This window comes from Ursus arctos, chromosome X (assembly GCF_023065955.2).
Source record: "Ursus arctos isolate Adak ecotype North America chromosome X, UrsArc2.0, whole genome shotgun sequence".
Classification (NCBI taxonomy): domain Eukaryota; kingdom Metazoa; phylum Chordata; class Mammalia; order Carnivora; family Ursidae; genus Ursus; species Ursus arctos.
The window spans coordinates 38,889,354-38,913,225 of NC_079873.1; the positions used below are offsets into that span (position 1 = coordinate 38,889,354).

Here is a 23,872-nt window from a genome sequence, read left to right on the forward strand (position 1 = left end):
TTTAAGATTTTCTTTATTTATTTGAGAGAGACAGCCTGAGAGAGAGCACATGAGTGGGACTGAGGGACAGGGAGAAGCAGACCCCCCCCCCGAGCAGGGAGCCCAATGCGGGGCTCAATCCCAGGACCCCAATATCATGACCTGAGCCAAAGACAGATGCTTCACCAACTGAGCCACCCAGGCACCCCTGAATCTTGTTTCCTGTCCTAACAGTCTATGCTTTTTTACTGGAATGTGTAATCTATTCCCATTTAATCTAATTATTTACATGATGAATTTATATTTTCCATTCTTTTATTTCTTTTCTACATGTTGCATGTCTTTTTTGTTTCACTCTTCCTTCTTTCTTCTTCTGTGTCAGATTTTTTCTCTATTATACCATTTAAATTCCTTTGTTGAATTATTTTACTGTATTTAAAAAAATCATGTTCTTAACTGTTGCTTTAGGGATTATAAAATCTATCTTAACTTATTACTATGTGCTTCATATTAATACTAACTTACTTTTTTTTTTAAAGATTTTATTTATTTATTTGACAGAGACAGCCAGCGAGAGAGGGAACACAAGCAGGGGGAGTGGGAGAGGAAGAAGCAGGCTCCCGGCAGAGAAGCCCGATGTGGGACTTGATCCCAGAACGCTGGGATCACACCCAGAGCCGAAGGCAGACACTTAAACTGTACCACCCAGGCGCCCCTAATAGTAACTTACTTTTGGTAAAATACAGAAAACTTGCACTAATATAGCTCCATTTCTTTCTCTCCCGTCTTTGTGTCATTGTTGTCATATATATCTTTATATATCTTTAGATGTTATAAGTTCAATAACAGAATTTTATAATTATTATTTTATGCAATATTATATCTTTTAAATCTGTTAAGAGAATATTTTAAAATATACAGTATTTTTATATTTACCTACATATTTACCTTTTCTGGAGCTTTTAATTTCTTTGGGTGAATTAGAATTACCATCTAATGTCATTTCCTGGCAACCTGAAGGACTTTCTTGTTTCTAGAAAAACACCTCTGTCCATGAAAAAAATAAGATTATTCTGGCTTTACAAAATACTAGGAAACCCAACCTAAAGGAAGGTACAAGGATAAAGTAGGAGTGGTACACATATTTTATTTGTATCCATTAATTCTAGGCATATTCATGTTCATGTGGTGTCTACACATATTCTGGAAAATTTAATTTCTGGTGCCAACAAGTTCTTGGATTATCAGCCCATCCTCCTCCTCCAACTGATGTGAGAGCAGGTTGAAGATTCCTTTTTAAAAATTATTTTTTGAAAGGAAATCTTGCAGTAGAAAGCACTTTGCCCTTTCTTCTGGAACTCCCCACCAGCACCTCAAGCTAAGAGAGGGGGCCCCCAAGATGATTCAGAATGATGGAGGTTGCCTTCTAGATGGGGAGACGATCATCTGATCTGCAGAAACTCACCGACCCATCCAATCCTGTCTCTGTGGTGAGGCTTGAGAATTTTTGGTAAAGCTTGTCCTCAAGATTTGGGGGTGTGAGGATAGATTGATGACTGCTCCCACCAGGATGAACCTTAAAGAGGAGGCTGGTGTGGCAGCCTGAAACGGCAGGGTGAGGATAGCAGTGTAGACAGTGTGCAGGTCTACAGTTTGGTGGACTGAGGGTGTGAGTTTCCCCAGGGCTCAGGTGGATGCCACGGAAGGCAGCCACCTGGAAGAATCTTGAGGGTCTTGACCCCAGTTGATAGTCTGTCAGGTGAGGAGACCAGGGCTAGGAGTATCCCGTGTGGTAGAAACTGAGGCAGTAAGTAACTGAGCTGAGGAGTGTTTGTATGCGGGTAGTGTCTTTGGGGGCTCCTGGGACCATCAGAATGGCCCTACGGTCCCTCTGCCACTCTTCTGTATGGAACTTGCAAGGTCTCGCTGTTGTCGATGGTTTGGTTTCACCCATTTGCATTCTGGGGCTCCTAGGGATGCTTGTCACTTTGTTTTGTTCAAAACGTAGCCTGTAATTTTTTTTTCTTTCACTATAATGGTTCTGTTTTTAAGACAGTGTTCAGGGAAATCAACAACTACACTGCCATCATCACCTTCCCCTGACCGGTTAATACTGCCTTATTAACTGAATTAACTGCCTTATTAACTTATTAACTGAATAACTGAAGAAACCAGTCCAGTTGGCTTATAGAATGTCTCACATTCTGTGTCCTCTAATTGTTTCCTCATGATGTCACCTAAACTTTTCCTTTATCTCTTGTACTTTCTATAAAATTGCAGTTAGGTCTCCGGGCTTGATCAGTTTCAGGTTAAGCATTTTTGCCAAGCATACGTCATGGGTTAAGTGTTCTATGCAATCAGCAAATAATCCGTAGAGTGATGTTTTGATTCTACATTTAAGAATCTGTTCTAGGGGCGCCTGGGTGGCACAGCGGTTAAGCATCTGCCTTCGGCTCAGGGCGTGATCCCGGCGTTGTGGGATCGAGCCCCACATCAGGCTCCTCCGCTATGAGCCTGCTTCTTCCTCTCCCACTCCCCCTGCTTGTGTTCCCTCTCTCGCTGGCTGTCTCTATCTCTGTCAAATAAATAAATAAAAAATCTTAAAAAAAAAGAATCTGTTCTAAAACAACCTTTTATCAAATGCTTTCAACATCTGCTGTGGACTGAATGTTTGTGTCCCCTCTTCAAATTCATTTGTTGAAATCGTAACCCCCAATATGATAGTGCTAGCAGGTGGGGGCCTTTGGGAGGTGATTAGGTCGTGAGTGTGGATTCATGAATGGAATTAGTGCCCTTATAAGAAAAGGCCAGAGAGCCAGTCACCCCTTTCCCACCATGTGAGGATACAACAAGAATACAGTCATCTGTAACTTGAAAGTGGGCTCTAACCAAGAACCCGACCATTCTGGCACCATGATTTTGGACTTCCAGCTTCCAGAACTATGAAAAGTACATTTCTGTTGTTGATAAGCTACGCAGTTTATGGTATTTTGTTTTAACAGTTCAAGCTAAGACAATATCCCTTAAGCTTCCTTGCTTGAGTCAATTATTACGTGGAGTATATAAAATAGTGATTTTCTAATTATATCAATTTTTAATATTTATTAGGTGGCATTCTTATAGAACGACCGCTGTAGTGAAAGGGGCGCCTGGGTGGCTCAGTTGGTGAAGCGTCTGCCTTCGGCTCAGGTCACGATCCCAGAATCCCAGGATCGAGCCCCGCATCAGGCTCCCTGCTCAGTAGGGAGTCTGCTTCTCCCTCTGACCCACCCCCCTCTTGTGCTCTCTCTCTCTCTCACTCTTTCTCTCAAATAAATAAAATCTTCAAAAAAAAAAAAAAGACAATATGCCCTCTTTGGTGTCTGGCTTCTTGGAAAAAAGAAAGAAAGAAGTGCCAGAGTGAATAGTGTGGTGCTCACTGAGATCTCCTGTTGAGGGCCAATACATCATTCCCCCAGCTTCTGGGAGAATCAGCTTCTGACCTCACAGCAGTCGCTCCCTGGAAACTGCTCTCAGCCACAGGGAACCCGCCTTACTCAAAGTTACACCTTCACTCCCCACCACTGCCCAGAGAGCAGGTGGTAGTGTCTGATTGTAGGAATTGAGTGTCTGATGTAGGAATACAGAGGTCCAGCCCAATCTCCTCAACTTGGGACAACTCTGAAGGGCCATCTCAGCTCCAGAGCCCACTGTAGGATTGTCTGAGGCCTCGGTTGCAACTACATTCTGGGTAAATCCTCCCTCTGTCCAATTCTGTCTTTTTCAACCTCTTGCAGATGTTTCTCCCCAATACATCTGTATGCAGCTCCATCTCTGTTAACTTGGAATTCATTCTAAGAATAAGACAAAGAGCTTTCTCCTTTTCTTCTTTTATCTTTTTTTATTTGTTCCTTTTTCGAGTATCACTATGAACTCATGGATTTTCATTTATTTAATGTATTACAATAAATTGCAGCCATTACTCTTTTTGGTGTTAAAATGATCTCAAATGTGTCCAGTGAAGGTCCTTCACGATGCTTCCTGTGTCCTTTAGACATGTCTCATTAGGCTTTGAGTGCATCTTTGCTCTCTAGAGTGTAAGAGAAGAGCATAAGATACCCATACTCATCATGTATTCTCCCAGCCCCAGGCCCAGAACCAGACATTCCTCTAAAAATCTCTGGTTTCCTTTTAGTGGGGATGGTGGTTAAAAATCAAGGTCTGGGGGGCACCTGGGTGGCACAGCGGTTAAGCGTCTGCCTTCGGCTCAGGGCGTGATCCCGGCGTTATGGGATCGAGCCCCACATCGGGCTCCTCCGCTATGAGCCTGCTTCTTCCTCTCCCGCTCCCCTGCTTGTGTTCCCTCTCTCGCTGGCTATCTCTATCCTGTCGAATAAATAAAATCTTTAAAAAAAAAAAAATCAAGATCTGGGTACTAGGAGTAAACTGTTTTTCTTTTAATTTCATTTTCTAAATGTCTTTTTGTTGGTATACAGAAATACAATTTAATTTTTATACAGACATTTCACTGTGGTCACATTAGAATTACAACCAAGTTCTCCTGAATATCCTTCTCTATCAGTTAGAACTATTTCCAGCTGTAAGCGACAGGAAGTTGGCTCATAATAGCCTGGAAAAGCAAGATGTTTAGTTTGTTCATCTAATAAGGAGTCTGGTGAGAGCCTGTCTGTGACTGACGCAATGGCTCAGTGATCCTGTCGGGGAGAGGACACATGAACAGAAGATCTAAATTGTCCTGTATCTATTATAAACATTTAATCCATAATTTAAAACTTTTCCACAAGGAAAACTCAAGGTTCACAGGGCTTCCTTGACGAATTTTATCAGGTGGCTAAGGAAGAACCGACATCGATGTTACACAAACTCTTCCAAAGAAAAAGAACTCTTCCAGAGAAAAGAAGGAAACTTTCCCATCTTGTTCTATGAGATCGGCATTACTTTGACCCAAGAGCCGATGAGAACGTTACAAGAAAGGAAAATTCTGTTCAGTCTTTTTCAATATATTCTAAACGAAACGCTAGTATGCTGAATCCATAAATATTTTAAAAGATAATAGGTCATTACAAAACTGGGTTTACTCTGGGAATGCAATATTTGTAAATCAACGAATACAATATGTCCCATTGATACAGTGAGGGAGAAAAAAATCACATCTCACTAGTTACAGGAAAGGCACTTTAAAAATGCAACATCCATTCATATGAAAGCCTCTTTGTGAACCAAGGATAGAAGGAAACTTTCTTAAACCGGTAACCGGTAGCCACAGAAATTGTATAGCAAGGATTCTTCTTCCAAATATGACTGGTTATCTCATCTCATACTAATTCTTTGGCTGATAGAAACCATAAAAACTAGACAAAATACCCAAAACCCCTCAGCTTTTTAAAGGTGTCAGATATGATCCAAGGAAACTAGTCTTTAGAGCGGTCTAGATGATTAAGTGAAGAAAACACACTGAAGTGAGCTGCTTCTTTTTCCCTTGACACATTTGTTCTTCCTGAAGCTGTATGGAGGCAAGCTAAAGTGCAGAAGATGGTAATTCAGAGCTTCTGGAAGTCTCATGAATAGGGCATAAAAACTGGATTTGTGCTTGCTGCTAAGGTAACCAGAACCTGAAGGTCAAGACCAACAAAAATAGGAACCACAGAAAATGGAACTCCAAATAGTAGGCATCGTTCAATTTCTAAATCACACAAGACAAAATGTCATGAAGTCGAGCAAAAAGCAGCAAGTAAGAGGCCAAAAACTTACGTGGGGCTTTTAGACATCTCATAGTGACAGAGAGACAAAAATCAGAGATCAAGGTCTGTCAGGGTTTCAGGTAAAAATCCTGAATGGCTATGTCCTAAGAGGAGCAAACCAGATATAGATGAGGCCTCATGGGGGCGTCTGGGTAGCGCAGTCGTTAAGCGTCTGCCTTCGGCTCAGGGCGTGATCCCGGCGTTCCGGGATCGAGCCCCACATCAGGCTCCTCCGCTGGGAGCCTGCTTCTTCCTCTCCCACTCCCCCTGCTTGTGTTCCCTCTCTCTCTAACTCTTCAAAAAAATAAAAATAAAAAAATCTTAAAAAAAAAATGAGGCCTCATGAACATGAAATAGAGCCTCAAATCATCTTATTCCTTGATGGGATCAAGGTCATCTGCTTCTAGTCTATTAGGCTGCCAGAAAAAAAGTAAATTGTTTCTGGAGGATAACATCATCCAGAGAAATCTTTTAAAACTTTTCATATACAATTTCTGGTGTTCAAAAAAAAATCACAGGCTGCCATGAGTCAGATGAAGGAAACCAAGATAAAACAGATGATACAAATAAACCCAACAGCAATCCAAATATTTGCATTATCAGATACAAACTTAAAAAAAAAACTATGATTACTATGTCAAGAAATTAGGTGACAAAATGATTGATATCTATTAGAAAGAATCAAATGGAAATTCTAGAACTGAAAACATAGCTTAAATTAAGCACTAAATAGATGTTAGACACAGCATAATAGAAGCTTGGTGAACCGGAAGAGAGTTAGTACAGAATGTCGAGGCTGAAGCACTGTGGAAAAAAAAAAAAGAAAGAAAAACAATGGAAAGAATATAAGAGACATGGAACACGGTGGAAAGATCCAAAAATATGTTTAATTGGAAGGGATAACAATTTGAAGAAATATCAAAATTCACAAAAGATAATGAGCCATTGACACAAAAAGCTCTTCTCATGTAAAGAAGAATGAATACAAAGGAAATCATAGCTAGGCAAATCAGAGTCAAACTGCTGAAAACAAAAGAGAAAAAAGGAAAATCTAATTGCTGCCAGAGAAAAAAGACATCACCTTCAAAGGGGAAACAATAAAAATGGCAGCTGACTTTTCAACAAATACAGTGGAAACCAGAATACAATGAAGTGGTATCATTATATATATATATATATATATATTTTTTTTTTTTTTTTTTTTTTTTGAGAGAAAGCATGTGTGTGCAAGCACGGGGGAGAGGCAGAGGGAGAAAGAGAATCTCTTTTTTTTTTTAAAGATTTTATTTATTGGAGACAGAACACGAGGAGGGGGGAGCCAGAGGGAGGAGAAGCAGACTCTCCACTGAGCAGTGAGTGCCACACAGGCCTCCATCCCAGGACCCTGCGATCATGACCTGAGCCGAAGGCAGATGCCTAGCGGACTGAGCCACCCAGGCGACCTGGAGAGAAAATCTTAAACAGGGTCCACACTCAGTGCAAAGCCTGATGTGGGGCTCCTCGATCCCACAAACCTGAGATCATGACCCGAGCAGAAATCAAGTGTCGGACGGTCAACTGAGTGAAATGGTATCTTTAAAGTGCTGAAATAAAAATCACTGCTAACCTGGAATTCTATTCTCAGAAAAAACACCCTTTTAAAAAAAAGATTGACTGATTGATTTGAGAGAGAGAGAGAACACACAGCTGGGAGAGGCAGAGAGAGACGGAGAGAGAAACTCAGGCAGACTCAGGGCCTAGCACAGAGTGGAGGCAGGGCTTGTTCTCACGACTGGGAGATCACGACCGCAGCCCAAACCAAGACTCTGAAGCTTCACTGACTTTGCCACCCAGGCACCCCGAGAAAACACCCTTTTTGAATGAGGATGAAATAAAGTTGGTTTCAGAGAAACCAAGACTGGTAAAATTAATTGTCAGCAGACCTACGCTAAAATAAATACTCAAGATAGGTCTTAAAGTTAGAAAATAATGATCCTTAAAAAATAAAAGTGCAAAAAGGAATGAAGAGGATTCTAAAGAGAAAATCTGTGAGTACACCTACATGGACACTGACTGTCTTAAACATTTTAAGTCACATTGAGAGGAATAAAATGTAGAGTTAAAATCCAGGTTGACAACAGTACAAAAGGTAAGATGGAGCTGAGCTAAAGTTTTTTACATCATTGAATTCTGGAGGAAGAAGTATTCATCTACAAGAGACAAATACATCAGTGGTATATGTGATAACCTCTAGGGGATCCATAAAAGTATAATTAAAAACTGCGAGAGCAGAAGCTCGCTCAGCTCCTGCCCAGGGCACGGACCCCGCGCCTCCGCCCCTCAGCGGTGGAAAAGCACAGCCATGCCCTCCAGAGGCCACGACTCCGGGCTGCAACCTGCGCATCGCTGAGGGCGGAGTCAAACTCGGTTCAGAAGCTCCACCAACTGGGATGGGAGAAACACACTGGAGAGTGAGGACCCATCCGAGCATCTGCACAACGGTGGAATGTGGGTCTCCAAGACCCCCTCAGGCTGGATGATTCCTCAGGACTCAGGACTCGGAAAAGCTGTTGTACCTGTCAGTGCTGTGGGGCATTCTGAGCTGTGTGGTGCACGGTTATGACTTCTGACAGGGCAAGTGTGCCGAGTAGAACAGCAAAGGGAAAAGGTGCAGGGTGAGGTCCAGCAGCACCCAGTCATGACACGCCACTTGTTTTCTCCCAAAGGAGCCCCACGGTCACCGCTTGATTCTCCCGGGAATGGTGTGTGACAAAACCTGCAAAGCGTGGCCAGCCAGGGAAGCTCACCCAAGCCTTGGGGTCCAGGGATTTTCTTGGAGGTTGTGCGGGCATGCAGGATCCACGGGACTGACTCGAGCTCCTCTGTCTACAGCCCTCCAGATGTCAAACTGACACAGCACGGCCCAGGGCCTCACACAGACAGAACCAGATGTTCACCATAAGTCACACTGTTTGCATAAACTATCGGGCCAAACTGGAACAGCGATGCTTAGAATACAAAAACACTCTGACTAGGCAGAATGTGACAGGGGCTTAGTGGTGGTCTCCCAGGAGCCAGACAAGGACCAGTCCTCCTCGCACGGGATTTTCTGTGGAATGCACGGGCCTTGGGCAATCCAGGCCTCCCAGGTTTACCCTTTACAATTACTTTTCACTTCATTAGAAGTCTAGTGGCCGACGGAAAAAATGTTTTCAGTTGAATACCAGTGGTGATCCTGGGTGAGGCCGGAACCAGGCACGGGCCCAATCGTGCAAGAAGGTGGAAAAGGGGAAGCCCACACTCCGGGAAGGCACAGCAATGGCACCGGCATGGAACCGAGTGTGGGAAGAAAAGAATGTCAACTGCCACCACACATCAGGTGCCTGCTGTGGGCTAAATCCTGGGTTTGGGGCTCTAAGATGCACCCAACATCAGTCACGACAGCCCTTTAGGCAGGTGGTCTTCAGCTATGACGCAAGGGGCCAGCAAGTGGTGGAATGAAGCCTTCTCCCCTCTGGATTGATACATCCTAATACACCGGGCAGAAGATGGACTGAAAGAACACCTTGCACGTTTCTTGGTTCCGAAATGACACGGTCACACTAGAAATGCTGGCGTTGCAGGAGTAAAAAACAAGGGTCCTTCCCTAGGCCCCACCCAAACCGTTAGGTCTTCTCCTTGTGTGCAAGCACCTGTCCCTGTCTTACCAGCATCCAGGGAGAGTCTGACCAGGGCCAAAGATCAGGTACTTCTGCAGCTGGGGGTTTCTCGATTGTTCTCGGAACACTACCATACAAACTCTACTAAGTTTTTCCTGCCTCCTATACTGATGTCTGAAAAGAAGGTTAGCAGGTCACCCCTCCTCTAGAAATTAACAGGTAGCATCTCTGAGCCTGGCCACCACTTTCAAATGCAGGAAGAACACACTCACAGTGGGGGGCAGTACCCACTCACTCGCGTGAGGGAGAACAGGCTCTTCTGGGACTCCTACACAAGGCCTGGACAGTCACTTCCCAGAACTCTGCGCTGTAGGTTTGGGCTATGAACCTCCAAACCACCCGGGGAATGTTAGTGAACTCATAGAGGGGAAAGGGAAAGACAGGGAGAAAGCAGTATGTTCAAACGGGAGCTTACACACGTCTGATGGATCGCATGCTGGTCTTTGTCACAGGCTTCTCCCACAGTGCAGGGCACCTGCTGGCTCTAGCTCAGAAGGAACTGGGTGCATCTGAGCTGAGACCCGACCACGCGTGGCCCACAGAACTGCTTGGTGACCAGGCAGCTACAAGGGCAGCACACACTTGGCCTCTTCTTCCCAGACCCTGACAGAAAGAGAAAACGTTCCTCAAGGGCACGTACAGACTTTTTTAGCAGCCATGCTACCAGTGGCTGCCACGGGCCGACACCGAGGCTCTCTGCTCCTTGAGGCAGTGTTGTTAGAAAGCAACAACCACTCTCGCAGGACGCCCAGGGTCCCTGAAACGGGAGCAACACGATTTATTTCAGGAGAATCAGGCATCGGGGTTTCCTCGTCTGTGGGTGCGGCTGCCCCTCCAGTCCAGCTCCCAGACCCTCCTCGGGGCCACTTCCCCCGACTGGGCCTGACCCCCTGCTCTCTGACCCCTGGACCTGGGGCGGGCTGGACAATCAGGGAACGGCCCCGCCCCAAGATGGCCGCGCCCATGTGCCGCTGAGGACCTCACAGGCACCACTACACTTTCTCATTCGGACGAGCTGAAGGAAGCGGACAGGGTGGCTTTGAGGGGTGGAGGGTGCGCAGCGGCCTGCGCGCGAGAGAGCGGCTCGGTCTCGGAGGCGGAGGGACCGGAGCCGCTGAGACCCTCCGCTGGCACCTCGCCGCCCGGAGACGCCATTCCCGCCCCCGCCGCACCGCATCGGCGTGATGTGCGACGCGTCGCGGAAGATGTTCGCGCGCTCTAGTCGCTACCGCGCCTCACACGAGCCCCGGCCGAATCACCGTCCGCGACACGCGCCATCTTGGCCATGGGCAGTGGGAGGCCCTGCCCCCTCAGCCCCTTGTGCGAGTGCGTCGGGCAGCGGGACGACGGGAGCGGAAGTACTCCGCCGACTCGAGGGCGGTGCGAGGTCGCGCCGGTTGTTGTTATACGCCCCGACTGTCTGTGGGGCTGTGGGAGTCAAGTACGGGGAGGCGGAGCGGACAAGGGCTGCAGGGGAGGGCGGGGGTGATGGCTTCGCGCCCTGCGGGCTCGCGGCACCAAGCCGCGGGCTGAGTGCGCTCAGCGGGCCCCGGGTGACGGCGAGTGATACAGTCAGTGAGTTTGCTGAGTGCCTAGTAAGTGCGAGGCGCCCTTGGGGTTCCCGGTCATCTTCCCGATAGCCCGTGAGCAGGTGCTACGAGTCTCCTCATTTTCTTGCGAGCTAGAAAGAACAGAAAGGCTCAGACACCTGCCAAAAGTCGCACAGCTGGTCAACCCCAGGGGATCCTTCTGTCTTTTTCCCCCTGCCTAGCACTTACCCCTTTCTAACTAACGATCCCGAAATCCATCAAGTTTGTGGTTGCCCTCTGCCTTCCCTGCTTGACTACAGCTCCACAAGGTCGGGGAACTCTGATTATATTGTTGCCTGGTGTATCTGCAGCACGTAGTACAGGCAGAGAGCGAGCCCTCAACGTTTTCACTAAGGGAATAAAAGCGACAGAGCAGACAATCCGTGATTCCAGAGCAGGGACTATTATGAGAGAAGGCAGTGCTCAGCTCCTTGTCTGGTGATAATCGGGGTCCTACTAAAGGTTACTCTTCAAACTCAGATGAGGCCTTGTGCGTCCCTCCATAAAGTAAAACATTTGAGTTTTCTCCAACTTTTTTTTTAAAGATTTTATTTATTTATTCGGCAGAGATAGAGACAGCCAGCGAGAGAGGGAACACAAGCAGGGGGAGTGGGAGAGGAAGAAGCAGGCTCATAGTAGAGGAGCCCAATGTGGGACTCGATCCCACAAGCCGGGATCATGCCCTGAGCCGAAGGCAGACGCCTAACCGCTGTGCCACGCAGGCTCCCCTGAGTTTTCCTCTACTTGACTCCATCATAGGGGTTGCTAGTTGCATCTGCTGTGTGGGCTTTCTTTCCAGGAGCAGGGTGCCTCCCTGAGACCACTGCTCACCAGCTGCAGGTTCCTACTCACTGGCACCTGGACTTCCTAGTGTGCAGAAGAGCCAGTCTGAGGCCTCAGAAGGTGAGTTCCCCCTGGGTCAGAGGCACAGAGGTGGTGCTGCAGGAATGGTCCCAGCTGAGATGCGTTTGTCTCTGAATCCTTGGGTCCTGCATCCTTAGAAAGAAGAGAACTATTATGAGGGGCCTAGGAGGAGGAGCCTCAGCCCAGACCCAGAGAGCAGGGCAGAGGATTCAGGGTCTCAGGCAGGGGGTGCAGACTCCAGGACAGACCCGGCCCCTAGGGCAGAGGGTGGAGGCTTAGAGGACAGCAGGTTCAAGAGGAACTGAGCTGCAGTGGCCTCTGTCCCTCCTCCAGCTGAGAGAGAGCATGCCCCCTGCGTGACGGTGGGCAGTTGGACCCCATCGAGGAGAGAGATGAAACGTGCAGGTGGATGGAGGGATGCTGCCGTGAGGCCGGTGGCCTGCCACAGCCCTGCAAGGGCAGGATCAGGGTGACGAGGTCACTGCCAGCCTCGCAGGACTCTCTTGACTCCTGACACGCCTGTGTGCACAGCAGAATGCCCCCCTCCTTTCCGTTGGCTATTTCTGGCTTTGAGTCAGCCCTAGAGTGAACATCCCATCCACCGCTACACAAATGTTGAATGTCCTCCTAGTCTGAGGAAAGTGCAGCATAGTTTTGTATTGTTTTCTTTTTTCCTTGCTAAAATTTGCAAGTAGTCCGGAGGTACCTTATCTTCCTGTTCTCCTACCTCATTTTGGTGCTGCTGTGACTGGGCCTGAGAGCATGAGTGGTTAAGCTGCATGGAGCTGAACCCTGGTGTCCTGAGGCCGCCACACGAGTTGCTGCGGTGACACCAGCTACTCTGTGCAGAATCTCCTTGCGGAGACTTTGCTTTGAGAACTGCCAAGCAGAGACACCTGGGTGGCTCAGTTGCTTAAGCAAATGCCTTTGGCTCAGGTCATGTTCCCAGGGTCCTGGGATCGAGCCCTGCATCGGGCTCCGTGCTCCGTGGGGAGCCTGCTTCTCCCTCTCCCTCTGCCTGCAGCTCCCCCTGCTTGTGTGTCTACACACGGGCACTCTCTTTCTGTCAAATAGATGAATAAAATTAAAAAAAAAAACGAGGAAGAAAACTGCCAGGCAGGGAAGAGCAGGCAATTGAATGGACATCCTGGGAAAGGAGGAAGTCACGAGCCAGGAACGGGTGGAGGCAGGCAGTGAAGGGCAGTGTGCCCAGGGTGGCAAGGTCAGTGGTTTCCAGCTCCCCGTGGAAGGACCACTGATGGGCTCTTTACCTCCCTCCCTGCTCCCTGCCCCTTGTCCAGCCCTGGTTTGTCTCCCTCCTACAGACACAGCCAGAGGTCCCGGTCCTCCAGACTCTGCTCAGGGTTTGTCACCTCTGGGGCTCGGTGTAATCCGTTTTCATTTCCATTTTATGAGTAACAATGTTCACATTCAAAAATACCAAGTAAACAAAAGAGGAAAACTGAAATCACCAGTCCGAGAAAACCAGTGCCAACCTGTTAGTAAACGTTCTGGTACACTGCCGTCCCCCACTGTGTACCTGTTGGTGAACAAATGAGCTTGCCCTGCACTTGAGTTTTCGTCATCTGCTTTTAAATACGTTAAGAAACGCAACAGGGGGGCGCCTGAGTGGCACAGCGGTTAAGCATCTGCCTTCGGCTCAGGGCGTGATCCCGGCGTTGTGGGATCGAGCCCCACATCAGGCTCCTCCACTAGGAGCCTGCTTCTTCCTCTCCCACTCCTCCTGCTTGTGTTCCCTCTCTCGCTGGCTGTCTCTGTCGAATAAATAAATAAAATCTTTAAAAAAAAAAAAAAAGAAATGCAACAGGATTCATTGAGGGCAATTCGGCAGCCCTAAGACACAGGCCCTGCGCAAAGCCCACACGAGCTTATCCATGTCCCACGGGACCGGGCTCGAGCTCCCAGGCTCGTTCGCATATCATCTCCCCAGGGACAAGGGTGATTGTCATCGGGCTGGTGGGGATGGTCTCGTGGCTGAGTGCACTGATCTCGACCCCCCTCATTCTGTCTTCCTAGGTCCCCGCCCTTTGTCCAGAGCAGAACAGGATGGGCACTGCCCAGGTGAGTTCCTCGTTTCCCCCTCCTTGTTTCCAGGGAACTTGAGGCAGCTTCGGGGCATCTGTATAGTAAGCCTGACAAATCTGTCACTCTGCTCTGCTCTGGCTGTTTTCCATTCAAGCTGTAATTCAGCCCCGGTTCCTCCGATCCTTCCCCTCACCACAGAACCCAAAACTATCAAACAGAAAAGACAGAAAGAAGGCCAGTGTTCTCATCTACCTCTTCTTCAGGAAGGGCACCTCCTCTTTGTTCTACTTCTCAGGGAAGCTCGTCGAAGCCCATAGACTCGGGTGCTTTTGCCTGACTTCGCTTCCACCTCCCTGTTCGCTTTTCCATTGTGATCAAATAAGGAAAGTAAGTCCATGCTTGACATTCTGTGCACTAAAGAGTTGTCGGAACATCCCTGTTTCTTCCGCCCCCGGTGCCACGTTTCTCCTCAGAGTGCCCGCTGGTAACAGCGTGGTGCTGGTGCGGGGTGGCTGGCTTTCCGCCAGTCTCACAAGCTGAGCTCAGGCCCACAGGCCGCGTGGGGTGAGCGTTTGCCTGGGTGCCCTCCCAGCCCCACTCCCGTCTTGCTCTTCCCGCCCGGCTCTTTCTGGGAGCTGTTCCTCAGTGCGGAGGGACGGTTGCACTTTCCGTGCCGCGCTCTGGGTGTATCACTCGACTGTTGCTCTGTTCGTGCACAGTCAGCTTTCGAATTTTCTTTGTTCTCTACGGTGCCTCTTGGATGACTCTTCCTGTGTGTGTTCAACAGTGTGGGTACTTCTGGAGGATACACCTGAAAGTTGGATTTGGGGGTCAAAGGTAGTCACACTTGAACCGGCTGTCCCACATCCTAGACTAGTGGCGACTTTCCCAAAATGTTAAAGACCAGATAATGTCTGTGTTCAGCTTTTCCAGGCTGCTGAAAGTTGAAAAGGGATCCAGCTGGTTTTATGATGCCACTTAACCTGAAAGTTGATAAAGGTACTAAGGAAATAAATTATACAGCTGATTGATTTGAGACTATGGGTGTCAAGATTCTAAACACTCTGAATAGAGTGTTAATACGTCGAATCGAGCGCTGTGAAAAATGATTTGTACATATGGTAAAAGATTGAAAGAAAAGCTGGTTTAACAAAAGGTGAAGATTCATTCTCCCTGTCGCCCCATGCCCCGTCTCCTTCCTTGTTCCTTACGTTCTTGAGAGATCACGTATACACATCTCTTTCCACATCAGAATGCCATTTACTTTGGATCTCTTCCTTCTTTACATATTACAGCACATTCTGGACTTTTCCACGAGCATTCCATTTCATTGTGTGTTTGAACAACCCCGGGGTTTGCACCTGGGCATGCTTGCACTTTGGGGCCAGCAAATGCGTTGTGGAGGGCGGTTGTGTGCGCTGGAGGGTATCTAACCACATCCCTGCCCTGCCCTCCCTTGATGCCAGTGTCCCCACCCCTCCCCCTGGGGTGACAGTGAAGAGTTTCTACAGACATTGCCGGCTGTCCCCTGGAGGGCTCACTCACCCCGCTGGTGCCCCATTTACAGCAATGGCTCTGTGATATTCCACTGGCTGCAAATACCTTATCGTGTATTTACCTTTGTGCCACGGATGTACCCTGACCATATTCTTGTGCTTTGCTGTAGGAAATGATGCAGCAGTACTGAGCCGCGTATGCTTCAGTGTGTTCCTTGTGAGCGTGTGTCATCTGCAAGGGTCTAGGTCTGGAGGTGAGGGCTCTAGGTCCGACGCTCTGTGTTCGTGGATTTTGACCGCTGAGGGCCTCTGAGCCAGTGATTCCCCTGTGCTCAGCAGTGTGGTCATGGTCCCTGACACCTGAGCTGTCACTTGGGAGGGTGATGGGGGGTGGGTTCTTCTGAGAGCTCCTCCTGGGGCGACACCTGCCTGTCACTGTCCTGCTGCACAAGGCCTGTCCTGGCTTGTCTCCCTCTGCAGCGCTGGGTAACCGGCTGCCCCGTGTGGCCTGTTGGGGCCCTGCGGGTGCCACCTGTCTCCTGGACTGCAGGCCACCCAGTGAGGGGGGGGCAGGAAGAGATCCAGGGGGTAACCGGGCGGGTCTTGCTCTCTCTCTGATAGGGATCTGGGCACTCAGAAAAGCGAGCTTTTGTTTGGTGCTGACAAGACCAAACACAGACCTTTCCTTTTTCACCTCAATCTGCTGACCAGGGCAGACTCCCACACTCCTGCTTCCTGTTCCCTCTCCTGCTGGGTTAGCCACGATTAGCAGTTGGGTGACTGAAAGAACAACCCGGTGCGGCCGCGTTCGGGTGGGAACAGCCCGGTCGTTTCCCACTGTGTCTTCCCTGCCTGTCCTCCTCCAGCGTGGCTCCTCCGCCCTCACACAGAGCTCTGTATCTCTGACACTTCTGGTCAGCACATGTGTAGAAGCTTCCCCACCCAAACAGCTCTCTGCCGCACCAGCTGGATGTCCTACCCGGAGCTCAGTTTTGACGCCGTTGCCCTGGAGATAGCATCGGATCCCATGGTTTGAGGGGTCAGTCCCACCAGACTGCCCCCCCCACACCCCCCTCGGACGCCAGCCCTGAGTTGCGGCCTTTTGACCAGCTGACTGTGGATCAGAGGGACCAGTGACACCCTCCTTGGATTCGATTGTTTGCTAGAGCGGCTCATAGGACTCCGGGACACCCTTACTTACATTTCGCAGTTTATTAAAGGCTGTGATGAAGGGCACACGTGAACAGCCAGATGAACACAGGGCAAGGCCTGTAAGGCCCTGAGCAGAAGAGCTGCTGTCCGTGTGGACTTGGGAAGCGTCATCCTCCCGGAATATGGATGTGTTCACGCACCTGGAAGCTCCCAGAGACCCATGCAGGGGGGATGGTATGGCGGCTTCCTAACGCAGTGACGCTCAGTTGTTAACTCCATTTCCAGCCCCTCTTCCATCTCCGGAGAAGGGTGGGTGGGGCTGAGCAGTCCAGAGCTTCCAGTCACAGCTTGGCCTTTGTGGTCTGCAGCCCCATCTGGTCACCTCCAGTCACCTCATTAGAACGTGAGATGTTCCAAGGGGTGCCTGGGTGGCACAGCGATTAAGCGTCTGCCTTCAGCTCAGGGCGTGATCCTGGCGTTATGAGATCGAGCCCCACATCAGGCTCCCCCGCTATGAGCCTGCTTCTTCCTCTCCCACTCCCCCTGCTTGTGTTCCCTCTCTCGCTGGCTGTCTCTATCTTTGTCGAATAAATAAATACAGTCTTTAAAAAAAAAAAAAGAATGTGAGATGTTCCAGTTCTTCTCTCATGGGGATTTGTAAGGGTTTTAGCTGTGCAACAGGCACCTAGAGCCACGACCAGTGTTCTGTTACCTCCCAGTCCTGACCGAAGAGCTGTGTTCAGGACTGTTGTCATAGCTCTGTGTCCTCTGCGAAGCCTTCTCTGCCCGCCCCGAGCAGAACGGACTTCTTTCTAGGCGCCGTTCCTCTACTGCCTCTCCCATTGCCCTGGGAGCACAGGCAGCCCGCCCTCCTGCCCGCCCTCCCTTACCTGTGGTTTGTCAGTGTCTCTCCCTCTACTAGACGGGAGCCCCTTCAGTTCAGAAAGTGTGTTTTTATCGTTCTTGATATCCGCTGGACTTCCCAGCTCGGTGTGCGTTCCGTCAGTGAGCTGAAGGATTGCGATTCCAGAGGAAGAGATCTTTACCACCTTCTCTGTTTGTTTGTGAAGTGTAAAATACCTTAGGTGACATACGCGCTCCATACGCTGTACGGTGTACGGTTGTGCGGTGAGCAGCAAAGAGCAGTGGTGTTGGGGCAGGCAGTGCAGTCGTGTTGTGTGTGGAAAGCAGAACGCATGCATTCATCCCTCTGTCCTTGCTCTGTGACCCTGGGCAGCTGACGTTCCACTGTGTGCAGCCAGTCTGTCCTCCTCTGTCTGGGATCTCCTGGGGTGGGAGGCACATTGAGTCTCTGCTGCGTGTGAAAGACCGAGGGTGGGATGTAGTGGCCCGAGCGCGGCACTCCGGGCTGATGAGGAATGTGCTGTTGCAGAAATCCTTGACCTTTGGGGATGTGTTTGTGGACTTCACCCTGGAGGAGTGGCAGCAGCTGGACTCCGCTCAGAAGAACCTCTACAGGGATGTCACGCTGGAGAACTACAGCCACCTGGTGTCCGTGGGTGAGGGACGGCTGCACACTGTGCCTGGGACACACGTGCTCGTGTCACCTCGGCTGCTGCCTGCTCCGGGGCCTCTGAAGCCTGGAATGAGACTGGACCTCAGGCTCACCGCTGAGAAGTCACAGTCCCATGTACACCCCGCCCAGGATGTCTGTGCTCTCGCCCTCTCGGCGACTGTTCTGCACCGAGGGGCACAGAGCTGTCCACACAGGGCCGGCTCCAAGGCTATACTGTCTCTGATTGGCAAGGATAGGTCTCGGTTCCCGGAATGCCTCTGGTATTGCTAATGACGTCCTGTGTCATTTCCCCTCCTCAGGATACCTGGTTCCCAAACCAGATGAGGTCTTGCGATTGGGTCGAGGAGAAGAGGCCAGGAGGGCAGAGGGAGAGCCGCCAACGCGCAGCTACCCAGGTGAGCACGCCCGGGGCAGTCGGGCGGGGCCAGGGACCTAGGAGGTCTACGAGAGCTGGGCGTCACGGGCAGGTCTGGGAGCTCTTGTCAAAGCCCCTAGACTGGGGGACGTGACTTGGGTTCGATGAAACCAGCCGCCGTGGTATCCACACGATGCCCCCTTCCCACCACCCTTCTGCAGCCCCCTGTCCTTCTTGGGGTTCAGACCGTGCGGCCACCGCTGCTCTTCAGATCCCATGTCCACCTTCCGGTAGCCTGGGTGGCCTTCCCCCTTTCCTGCTCCCCCTCCTTTCTGGAAGCTTTGATGGTGTTTTCCCTCCCTTGGTATCAGCCTTTTTCTCAGAAGACATGGGATGTAGGTGTGACACTTCCGCTTTATTTGTCGTCTGTGGGCCCTTTACATCTGACGCTGGGAGTCTTCTTCAGCCTCAGGGAGTCATTCCGCCTGGCTTGGTGGAGTGGTGGGGACCGCAAGCTTTGCTGGTGGCCTCCAGCTCAGCCAGGCCGGGCAGCCCCCCGTGCTCTCTCTGTGCTCCCGTCGTGCTCAACAGCGTCAGCCTTCGTGGGCCAGAGTCCTCTCTTCTCAGCCCCTCCGTCTCTTCCAAATGTGACTCGCCTCTGCCTGTTGTCAGCTTCCTGCTCTCATCACTGCGTCCCTCCCGCTCAGCTATTTTGTCTTCCGTGTCTTCTCTGTATTGACTCAGAACACAAGGGACCCGGAGAGGACATCCCTCCCAGGCGGCCTGCTTTCGTGAGCGCCGCCTCCGTCCTGGGCCCAGTGGCTCTTTGCCTCGTTCGTGGGTTTGGTTGGTCTGGCTCTGGGCCCCTGGTGGGAATCCACACACTTCACATGCCGCTCTTCCCCTTTTTCTGGTGCACTCACAGCAGCTGCCCCGGGTGCCCACCCTGGATGGCTTCTCCAGGACCGGCCTCTGCTGGGCTCTGCACCCGCTCTCTGGGGGCCTCCCTGGGCTAGTCTCCCTGTCGCCTCTCCCAGGGCTCTTCGGGGTACAGTGTCCCCTTCATGCTCTGTCAAATCCATGTCCACCACCTTGTCCAGATGCATCCGCCTTTCTGCTCTGGTCTTGGCCTGCTTTTCGCACCTCCGGGGTGTCCAGGAATTGAAGTGGCTGAGGCTCCTTCTCAGTTCACTCGTGCCCCGCAAGCAGGAGGCAGAAACTCGGAGGCACAGTCCCCCCTGGAGTCCAGTTCCCTCATATGAAAAACTGTTCTGTTGGAAGGAAGTGCAGCCACGTTGGGTGTGCGTGCGGGCAGTGTGGGGTCCAGGTCATGTCAGCACGTTCCCAGCTGCACCTCCAAGTTCGCCTCTTCTGGGGCTTTCTCTTTGTAGTTCTGCTGATGGCTACTGCCTGGGTCCCGGGAATCACTTCACAGCTGCTCTTCTGGAGATTTCTATTTTATCTCCTCTCTCTGAACAATCCGGCTTTATCTCAGTTACACCTTGGCCTTCTCTCAGCTCTTCACAATGCTCGTTTCTCTGTTGGTACGTTTATAAGGGTAAATAATAGAGCGAAGCTTCTGTTTTTGCATTCCGTTTGGTAACTCTTTTTTCAAAGCTGGCTAAGTGTCTGTGGCTTATTCTCTGCCTAGAACACGGAACCCTAGAGAGAACGCCTGCATCTTACTCTTACCTGTCCAGGTGTGGGGCTGGTGGAACATTCGATAAACAATTTTTCCTTTTGGAGGAGGGCAGAGGGAGGAGGCTCAGTGTTCCTCCACAGCGAGCAGTCACTAGCCCGGCCTTGGAGCTCACGGCCCGGATTCAACTTCTGGCTTCTTTGCGCACTAGCTGTCCCTTGCACACTCGGCTCAAAGTCTCTTTGCCTGTTTGAACTTACGGGATTGTCAGAATTTAATGAGTGAATGAACGTAAAGCACCAAAAAGCGTGCCTGGCCCCCTGGAAGCTTTCGGTAGTGGTTTTCACTGTTTGTATTGTTGTTGATAATAGAGTATGTCTTACTACAGTCTTTGTTAACCCAGGGCGTATCACATAGTGACCTGCGGACCCCTCAGGATCCTCACGGTTAGGCCCCAGCCTGTGGACATTGTTCCAGAAAGCCCGGGGTGGTCCTGGTTTGCGAACTGTGACTGACACTGCAGATAGCCCGATGCCCATGGCCAATTAAGAGCCACTGGCTTAAATATCGCAAGAAGGGTTCAAAGGCTGGGGAGGCACAGCCAGGCCTCACCCAGGAGCATGGGGTCAGGTGGGATGAGAAGGACAGGAGCGGGTGGATGGACTCATTACTGGACAGCTTTTTCTCTTCCCCCATTTCTCCAGACTTCAGGCTACTTCGGGACTGCATATTCCCCTGGACCTGGAGGAAATTTCTGGCAGGTCCCAGAAATTCTCTGGTTGTTCTGTTGGGGCTCCTGGGCGGCTCAGTCAGTTGGGTGTCTGACACTTGATATTGGCTGAGGTCGCGATCTCAGTGTCCAGGGCTCCAGCCCTGCTTCGGGCTCTCTGCTCAGCGGGGAGTCTGCTTGTCTCCCTCTCCCTCTGCCCGTCCCCCTGCTCTCTCTCTCTCTCAAATAAATAAGTAGATCTTTAAAAAAACTTCTCTGGTCGTTGTGAGACAAGGGAAATCTTCTAGGAATGGTTAGTCTCAAGAGCGGCCTCACTGCAGTAATCCGACTTGTCCAAGCCCGTGTAGTTCACCTCTCCTTTTACCTTTATTTCCTTTTCTGTACTTACACTGGGTTTACTTTGCTGTTCTCTGTCTAGCCTTTCCCCCGACATTTTATTATAATTTTCACACAGAACAAGTGAAAGAATTCTAGTTTGAACACCCATGGCGTTCCCCCTAGGTTCTACAATGAACATTTTGCTGTATTTGCTTTTGTCTTGTCTGTGTACCAATTCCTCTGTCCTTCCATCAGGCCGCTTTCTTTTTGTGATGAGTTTCTCAGTAAGTTTCAGAGATCGGTACACTTCACCCCTAAATACTTCCATAGGCGTATCATTAACTAGAGGTCACTACTAGTTAATATTGTTTGTCCTTAATGCTTAATAGTTACTTTAATAAAAGGAAATTCATAAATAGCACCATATGGTATTTGGTTGTATGTAATAATGTTTTAATGAATTCCCATATGTGTTTTCCATGTGTTTTCATTATGTATTTATGTGGATGTGACTGTTCTTTTTTTAAGTGAGGTTTATTGAGGTATAACTTATATACCCTGAAGTTCACCTTTCTTGAGTATAAAGTTCTGTAGGTTTGACAAATATGTTGTAACGTAACCACCGCCACCATCAAGATATTGGACATTTTCAATCCCGCAAAGAAACCCTTGTTTTCTTTCATTCTTTAACTTCTCTCTCCACCCCCAGACCTGGTTTTTTTTTTCTTTGTAGTTTGAGTCTTTCTAGAATGTCACATAAATGAATCTTTTAGTAGGTAGCCTTATTCATCTCACTTCTTTCACTTAAGGCTTTTTAATTTCACGTTGTGGCATGTTTTGGTAGTTCGTTGCCTTTTTTTATAGATTTTACTTATTTGAGAGAGAGAGAGTGTGCAGGCATAAGTAGAGAGAGAGGCAGAGACAGTGGGACAAGCAGACTCCCCACTGAGCAGGGAGGCGACACAGGGCTCGAACCCAGGACCCTGAGGCGTGATCCGAGCCAAAGGCAGACAGACGCTTAACGGACTAAGCCACCCAGGTGCCCGGTTTGTTCCTTTTATAGCCACGTAGTGTTCCAGTTCGTTTATCCGTGGACCTTTTAATGCCCATTTGAATTGTTCATAGGTTTTGGTTATTATTAATGAAACTGGTGAGCATCCTGTACAGCTATTTATGTGGACATATGTTTTTATATTTCTTGGGTAAATATCTGTAGTAGGATTGCTTGGTCATATGGTAAGCATATGTTTAACTTTATACGACATTGCCAAACTGTTCTCCAACATGGCTATACCGCTTTGTTTTCCCACCAACAACACACTTTTTGGGTAGGTGTGTAAGGGTAGCTCATTGTGACTTAAATTTGCATTTTTTAAAAGACTATTTATTTGAGAGAGCGAGAGCATGAACGGGTAGGAGGGCGAGTGGGAGAGGGAGCAGCAGACTCCCTGCTAAGCAGGGACCCGGATGCAGGGCTCGATCCCAGGACCCTGCGATCATGACCTGAGCGGAAGGCAGACGTTCAACTGACTGAGCCACGCAGGCGCCCCTTAAATTTGCAGTTTTGTGATGACTCTTGATGTTGAGCATCTTTCCATGGGCATGTCTGCAATCTGTTTATCTTTGGTGAGGTGTCTATTGTAATCTTCCGCCATTCTTGTCTGTATTATAATTGTTATCTTTATATCTTTATATACATGTATACATATATAAATGTATATGTCTTTAGATATGTCTGTCTGTTAAGTTTATATATTCTGGTTGTAAGTTCTTTATCTTCTATGTGTTTTCCAAGTATTTACTCCCACGTGGTGGCTTGCTTGTTCTTAATAGTGTCTTTTGAAGAAAACGTTTTTATTTTTGATAAAGTCCAATTTAGCAAGTGTTTCTCTTATGGTTCATGCGTTTGTGGCCCATTTATCAAATTTCCTTTTAACCCCGGGTAAGAAAGATTTTTCTCCTATGTTTCCTTCTAGAAGATTATAATTTGGTTCCTATAATTAAAGCTATGACTGAGGGGCGCCTGGGTGGCTCAGTCAGTTGAACGTCTGCTTTCGGCTCAGGTCATGATCCCAGGGTCCTGGGATTGAATGTCACGTCGGGCTCCTTCCTTGGCAGGGAGCCTGTTTCTCCCTCTGCCTGCCACTCCGCCTGCTTGTGTGTGCTCTCTCTCTCTCTCCCCTTCCCCCGTCAAATAAATGGATAGAATCTTTAAAAAATAATAATAATAAAAATAAAAATATGATAATGAGTTAACTTGTATCTGTTGTGAGGTAAGGGTCAACATTCTTTTATTATTATTTTTTTAAAGATTTTATTTATTTATTTGAGAGAGAGAGACAGCCAGCAAGAGAGGGAACACAAGCAGGGGGAGTGGGAGAGGAAGAAGCAGGCTCCCATCGGAGGAGCCTGATGTGGGGCTCGATCCCAGAACTCCGGGATCATGCCCTGAGCCAAACGCAGATGCTTAACGACTGAGCCACCCAGGCGCCCCAACATTCTTTTATTATTGCTATTTTTTGCATACTCAATTCCATTTGTTTCAGTAACATTTTTTTGATGATAAGATTTTTTGTAATGTATTCAGTAAAGAGTTGTGTTTATTTTTAATTTTTTATTTAAATTCAATTAACATACAGTGTATTAGTTTCAGAGGTAGAGGTCAGTGATTCATCAGTGTTCTATGATATCCAGTGCTCATTACATCACATGCCCTCCTTAATGTCTA

At 48.9% G+C, this 23,872-nt stretch overlaps 1 protein-coding gene across 2 annotated transcripts in view; it reads left to right on the plus strand.

The window, feature by feature from the left end:
* The first annotated feature begins 6,910 nt into the window (after positions 1-6,910).
* The window catches only part of KRBOX4 (KRAB box domain containing 4), a 69,913-nt gene continuing 52,951 nt past the window's right edge, over positions 6,911-23,872 (plus strand). For both annotated transcript variants that reach the window (XM_048213498.2, XM_057311150.1), the window contains exons 1-5: positions 6,911-10,798; positions 11,807-11,910; positions 13,909-13,953; positions 17,959-18,085; positions 18,402-18,497. In XM_048213498.2, coding sequence (XP_048069455.1) covers positions 10,603-10,798; positions 11,807-11,910; positions 13,909-13,953; positions 17,959-18,085; positions 18,402-18,497 — 568 coding nt within the window. In that variant the 5' untranslated portion in view covers positions 6,911-10,602. The remainder of the gene's footprint in view (positions 10,799-11,806; positions 11,911-13,908; positions 13,954-17,958; positions 18,086-18,401; positions 18,498-23,872) is intronic.